The sequence below is a fragment of the Octopus bimaculoides genome, chromosome 18, assembly GCF_001194135.2.
Source record: "Octopus bimaculoides isolate UCB-OBI-ISO-001 chromosome 18, ASM119413v2, whole genome shotgun sequence".
NCBI classification, from domain to species: domain Eukaryota; kingdom Metazoa; phylum Mollusca; class Cephalopoda; order Octopoda; family Octopodidae; genus Octopus; species Octopus bimaculoides.
This window is the reverse complement of record NC_068998.1, coordinates 49,292,906-49,299,745: the sequence shown is the minus strand read 5'-3', so window position 1 is coordinate 49,299,745 and position 6,840 is coordinate 49,292,906. Positions and strand designations below refer to the sequence as shown.

The 6,840-nt window shown below is 33.8% G+C and overlaps 1 protein-coding gene across 1 annotated transcript in view; it reads right to left on the bottom strand.

Moving 5' to 3' along the window:
• Positions 1 to 4,111, bottom strand: part of LOC128249757 (uncharacterized) — a 7,965-nt gene extending 3,854 nt beyond the window's left edge. Inside the window, exons 1-2 of the mRNA XM_052974242.1 lie at positions 3,976 to 4,111; positions 3,316 to 3,409 (exon numbers count right to left, since the gene is read on the bottom strand). Coding sequence (XP_052830202.1) covers positions 3,316 to 3,409; positions 3,976 to 4,009 — 128 coding nt within the window. The 5' untranslated portion in view covers positions 4,010 to 4,111. The remainder of the gene's footprint in view (positions 1 to 3,315; positions 3,410 to 3,975) is intronic.
• Positions 4,112 to 6,840: the final 2,729 nt, after the last annotated feature.

The following is a 6,840-nucleotide window of genomic DNA, read 5'->3' as shown; positions in this document are numbered from 1 at the left end:
GACAGACGTTCTGTCGAAATATTGTTCAAAAAATAAAACACCTAAAATCGCACTCTTCGTCTTGACTAATAATAATAATAATAATAATAATAATAATAATAATAATAAAAATTATTATTATTATTATTATTATTTCTGTCGAAATATTGTTAAAAAAATAAAACATCTAAAATCGCACTCTTCGTCTTGACTATTTACCTTCGTGAAGAGTTACGTCAATCCTTTTTTTAAAATATTATTATTATTATTATTATTATTATTATTTAATAGTCTTATATTTATCACGTGACTTCTCTGCACTACCCAGCGCAGCTCAGTGTGCCTTAGTTATGTACTGTGGTTTGTTGTGATGATCTTATTTTCACTGTACTGAAAGTGGTATGTTGTGCGAAGTGGTGCTATTTTCTGTATGTTATATAAGCTTGTAAGTCCCGGTGTTTTTGTTATGTAATATTCTGTATGTTTTTTTTTATTATCATACCTAATGAGGCTACTATGATAGGAATTGTTTGTTTTTAGGCTCTACATTCGAAGGTTGTTGAAGTAGGATATTGTGTCTACCGGGGGTTTGTACTGTTTGTCAAGTCCCAACAAGGACCTCACACAGACAGTACTTTACGCAATATGCGTGCAGTTCAATGTAATGTCGACTTTTGCAATGCATCTAGATTGTAGGGTATTTATAAGGTCTTCAGTGTTTTATTGTGGTGCTCATATTTTTACTCCATTGAAATTGTTTTACGGAGGATATATGCGGTGGATCGTAGTGCTATTTTCTATGTTATATACGCTTGTAAATCCTGCTGTTTTGGTTATGTATTTGACTGATTTTTTTTTTACTTTTTATTATACCTAATATGCCTACTATTACAAAAATTATTTCTGCTTTTAGGCTTCACATTTGGTTCGAGTTACCTTTATTTTCAGTACTTCCCACTTTAAAAGTTGTCATCTGTTGGTATTCATACATCGATTAGAAGGCATATTATTTCTTGGCTACCTATGGTAACTATACGGAGTCTATTAACCTAGATTTATCTATCTGTGTGTATTGGTATATCCCAGTGTATGTCTGCTTTCGCCTTTTCTTTGACATTTTCTGGGGTGTACCTATACCATCTGTTTTCTGTTCTCATTTCATAGTTTTGGCTCAGCTTCCCTTGTATATAAGTATTATAGTTTTCAGTCGTGTTTGTTTGTTTGTTTGTCGTGGACAAGATATCTCAAGAACTGGATGGATTCGAATGTAGCTTTTAGACTCGTTTGGTCTTGTAACTGGCATGGATTGATTAGATTTTGGGATCGGACAAGGATTCTGGATTAGTTTTCCTGTTGTTTTTTTTTTTTTTTTACTTATTTTTTGAGAGCGGTCGGATTCATTTTTAGTATTCTCTGCTGTGACTCTAGCAGCTTTTAATAAACTTTCTTCATTCTTACCTGCATAATAGTCTATATCTACTCTAGCTAACACCACGCATTTTTCTACTGATATTAATCCACTTCCACACTCCTTTGTAGGTCGGTCCAATCTACAAAACCTGCTTAATATCTAAGTAATGATACTGCCCAAGTGTTTACAGCCTTCGCTAGATTCAAACCATTTAGCCTTGACTTAATTAGCTTCCTCACCCCTCTGATGTACTCCTTCTCAATTTTCGTTTTCGTTTTGTAGTTTGTACTCTGTCAGATTTTAATACTTCTAGATACTTATAACTCTCTATTCCTTTCAATGATTTAATGTCTGAATATCTCGTAATTAAGATGCCTTCGTTGCTAACCTCCTATCACCTTCTCATGACTAATATTGCACACTTATCTATGCAAAATTCCATGCCTATAACTGTGTTGAGGATTCTTACGTCTGTACTGAGGAACCTATTTCGTTTTCATTCGTACGAAAATTCTCCAGATCTTCTACGTAGAGCAAATGGTTAATTTTTCCCTTACTATTTCTGAAATGATACCCTGCCTTTATCTTCCTTAAAACTAAACTGCGGGGGATCAAACATAAGACACATATTTAAGGGGACAACCATTCACCATGGAAAATTTTCACTTGATATTAATTTACCCAGACAGAATGTCACTTGAGTAGAAATCTACTATCCATTCCTTCATGCTACAGAGAATTACTTGTCTTATGTTGTCTGCTATACTAAATATACTTACACCATAGACTCTAGTACAATATATCAATATTTATTGCTAAATAACATCGTTCAGAACTGCTTTGTCTATGCGTTCCTGTAGCCTTTTTCCTGCGACTGCTGTCAAGGTGCTTGTAAATGCTTTCCGAAAGCATTCCTGTTAACAGCTTCCGCACTAATGGTAAGCAAGTGATTGATCTATATTTTCTAACTGTATTACCTTTGCTATTATCTTGCATAATGCGTATTGTCCTCCCACTAGTCACAAAATCCGGCATTGTTCCTCCATTAATGCAATCTTGAAGTTCGTCTCTCAGACTCCCATGTAAGCTACTGAATTTCTTTAGCCAGTACCAGTGAATTAAATCTGCTTAGTTTTCGACATCTGAAAATTTCAAGCAACTTTCTGTTAAAACATTTGTTCCACATTTGTGATGGTGGTGGGTCACCCTGCATTTTTTTTTTCTCTGGGGGATATTGTATTGTATCAGTATGTGTTGTTATGCGTTTGGTCCGAGTCTTTTGTTGTATTGGTTTTTGTATTGTGTGTTGTTTTGTTTAGCGCAGGTTGTGTTTTTCTGTCGGTATATCGGCCTTCTATAGCATCTGTTGTGGGTTTTTCTCATGTTGTTGGTTATTTCCTGTATACTTTTATTCTTGTATTTTGTTTTTGGTTTTGTCTTTTCTGATGGAGGGGATCTTGCATAGTTGTGTGTGTAAATCATAGATCAACTATTTCATAGTATTTATGATCATGTCTCTCCGCCGTTCATTCTCTCTTTTCGTTCGTTGACTTTGTTATGGGTTCACTTTTTTACAGCGTTTACTTTTTTTTAAAGAAGACCACCCATCGTGGCAGCTAAGGTTTCTTTTTTGAGCCTAGTGTTAGGAGTACATAGAATGATAATAAATATATACACACAGGCACACACATGCGCGCACATACAAACACGTATATATGTATATATACATATATACATATACCTATACACACACATATATATGCATTCATCTATATGTATGTATGTTTGTGAGTGTGTGTATGTATGTTTGTGAGTCTGTGTATGTATGTTTGAGTGTGTGTGTTTGTATGTTTGTGAGTGTGTGTGTGTGTGTGTGTGTATTACTGTAAGGAGAATATTAGAACAAGCAATGGAATCATATATACTTGCAGAAGTTTTCCTTTGTGAAAGTTCCTCCATAGGTTTCAGCACAGTGTCCTCTTGCCATCGCAATGCACTCACTCGATAAACCAACACCTGCTGTTGTAATATACAATATTTAATAATAATAATCTAATTATTGAATAGGTGTTATAAACAAAACATATAGTGTAATATTTTATTGTAGTCAGAATAATATGTGATTCATGGCTACGTATGCGAAGTATAATTTCACCATTTATTTATTAAGTGATTAATATAATTTCACCATACACCATACAAGGCAGCAAATACAATTGTGCCATAACTAATTGATAATTAAATATATGTTATACTTACATCATAATCTATAATATTTCATTCTGATCAGAATAATAGGTGGTAATCAGATAGTTTCTCTTAAACTGCAAGATTTTCTGATTTCCATGATATTGATACAATCTTTTACAAATGACGATAAGTTAGCATTTATCGTCATTTGTAAAGAATTATATCGATATCATGGAAATTAGAAAATCTCGCTAACTTCCTTTTAAGTTCGACAATATTTAGTTTTATTATTATTTCATCAGTCGATGGATAGAGAAACAAAGTTCGGCGTCCATATTAAATTATGATTTGGAAATATTCATTAAAATTTCGGCTTCTTAAATATGAGTACTTACCACAAGCGAGAAAGACAAGTGCAAAAAATATCATGTTTGCTATTCTTGTTAAAATTACTATCTGGTGATATGAGGTAGTCGACGTGGGCCTTGCTGTATACAACGATATATATGCTGCAACAAAGGCTTTTAATTTTCAATAGATCATATATATACACAGAGAGAGAAAGAGACGGACAGACATACAGACAGAGACAGAGACAGAGAAAAAGAGAATGAAAGGAAGAAAGAAAGATAGATAGATAGATAGATAGATAGATAGATAGATAGAGAGAGAGAGAGAGATAATAGATAGATAGATTATTTCATATATTTGACAAACAATAATTCTATTTTGTCGTTTTTAATGATTCGTATAATACACAATTACTTGAAGAATATATTTTTTATGTGAGAGATAGGAAGATAGATAGATAGATAGATAGATAGATAGATAGATAGATAGATAGATAGATAGATAGATAGATAGATAGATTATTTCATGTATTTGACAAAGAATAATATTTCCTTGTCGTTTTTAACGATTCGTATAATATACAATTGCTTGAAGAATACATATTTTTCTATACGTGAGTTTTGGTTGACGTTTTTAATTACATGTATAGCGTTTACCATCTGTCTACCATAGATTATATATACAGATTCTCAATTGTTAAATGAAACCATTCCAAAATTTTTTTAATTGTCTAAAAGTTACGCCTATTTCCCCGCCCTCCACATCTCCGATACTAGGCTCGATCTATGCGTCCTCAATTAACTTTCCTTCCCTCCCGAGCGGTTTCGAGGTCTTACTACGTATATTACGTCCCTATATACCCCCCACTGTGTTCCTTGCTCCCTAATATTTTATCCCATAACGGAATACCCTCCATTCTATCAACTCCCTTTTTCTCTGTTTAACCTTACTTTTCCTCTCATTTCATTCCATCCATTAGTGGGACTTTTCTACGGTATATTTGTAGAGTCTACAACCACTAGAAAGGGCCCGCTAGTATTCTTCAGCCTTGATGAGAGTCAGAATTTTCTTGCAGTTCTCTGTCCGAATACCTGAGATATGAGGTCCGTACATTGACTACTGATTCACAGGATACTATGTCTGTAGTTTCGGATTCTTCTTTAATACTTCTTAGGATCCCCGTCTTCTATTTTGACAACGCATCTAAATTTCCTGTTATTTCTGCTAACATCAACCAGCACCATCAGGTTCATCATTTTAAACCTACTGATACATACAACCCCTCTCCAAGAGACATCCATATCAAATATTTCTCTCATTCTTCCATGTTCATCCTTTTTTCTCTGTCTCTGTATCTATTACCTTGCGTTTAGATATTCTGAAATGATTACCCACAAGTTACTCCACGCGTACAATAGCACACATGTCAAATGCACACACATATAAGTATAAATCTGCGCGTATATATTTAGATGTGTACAGATACATGCGTGTGCATACACGCACGCACGCACGCACACCCACATAAACTCACCCACACACGTAGATAGATAGATAGATAGATAGATAGATAATCAGTAAGACAAAAAGTCAGGCATCATGCTGCTAACAGTAGGCACAAAAACACATACAGATACGATGTGTACACGTGTTCTTTGTCTCTGCACTCATAATAGTTCTTATATATTGCTGCTCACAGCAGGAACACAAGAACACATGCACACCTCTTATATGTATGTATTTGTGTGACTGCTGTTAGCAGCATGGTGTCTGACTGATTTTCTTACTGATTACCTGCCTATCTATCTATATATATATATATATATATATATATATATATATATATATATCCTTCTATCTATCTATCTATCTATCTATCTATCTATATATGTGGGAGTGAGTTTGTGAGTGTGCGTGCGTGAGTGTGTTTATGCACTAACATGCATGTATCTGTCACATCTAAACATATACACGCAAATTTATACATATATGTGTATGTAGTTGACAATCTTGACGGGCATATGTGTACAATTGTACACGTGTAGTTTCATTCTTGTGAGAGTATGTTTTTGTTGCTGTGAGTACATATGTGTGTGTATATGTGAGTCTGTCTCGTCAATGAGATTGCCTGCATAGTGTCTGTGCCTGATGAGGAGAAAAGTACTCCGAAATACTAGCGCATCACAGTCTAGTTATGTGGCATTATGAACTGATCTAGGTGTACGCACGCCATTTGTCGACAAGAGAGATATTTTCTCCGTGAGAAAACACAACGAGTAGCTTCTTCCCCAGTTCGAATGTGCACCAAGCACATTTGCACTCATAATAACATTGCAATTTTACTGATCCCTACTTAGTGCTGCCACTCCATAATTTACTCTTTATTATTTCATTATATGTTCAGGTAATTTTTTGTAAATATATGTGTTAAAATAAGATATCACTGTTATTTTCATGTTTATGCAATATATATACACATGACAGGGTGTAAATAATGGCCTTTATATATTTATTTACTTTTATAAATTCGACTTACAGCTGTTACCGTAAGTCATTATGGCGAAATTTCCTACAATAAAAGAATATTAATTGACCATTATTTCATCATTGTCATGTATATCACTCTGTTTAAAAAAGTAGTGCAATGTGGAATACAATCATGGATTTACAAAAAATAAAAGAAAAAAAAGAAGGCGTATGAAACTTAAACCTAGACATCGGCACAGGAATGTGCAAAGTTCTTTACGTATCTAACTAATTTTGCTTGCCTGGTACATTTCGGTTATCAGAGAGCCAATAAAGTAACTAATCCTGATTAATAACTCCTCATCAATAACAGTTTGTTATATACACACATAAACATATATGCATGTATATATATATATATATATATATATATATATATATAT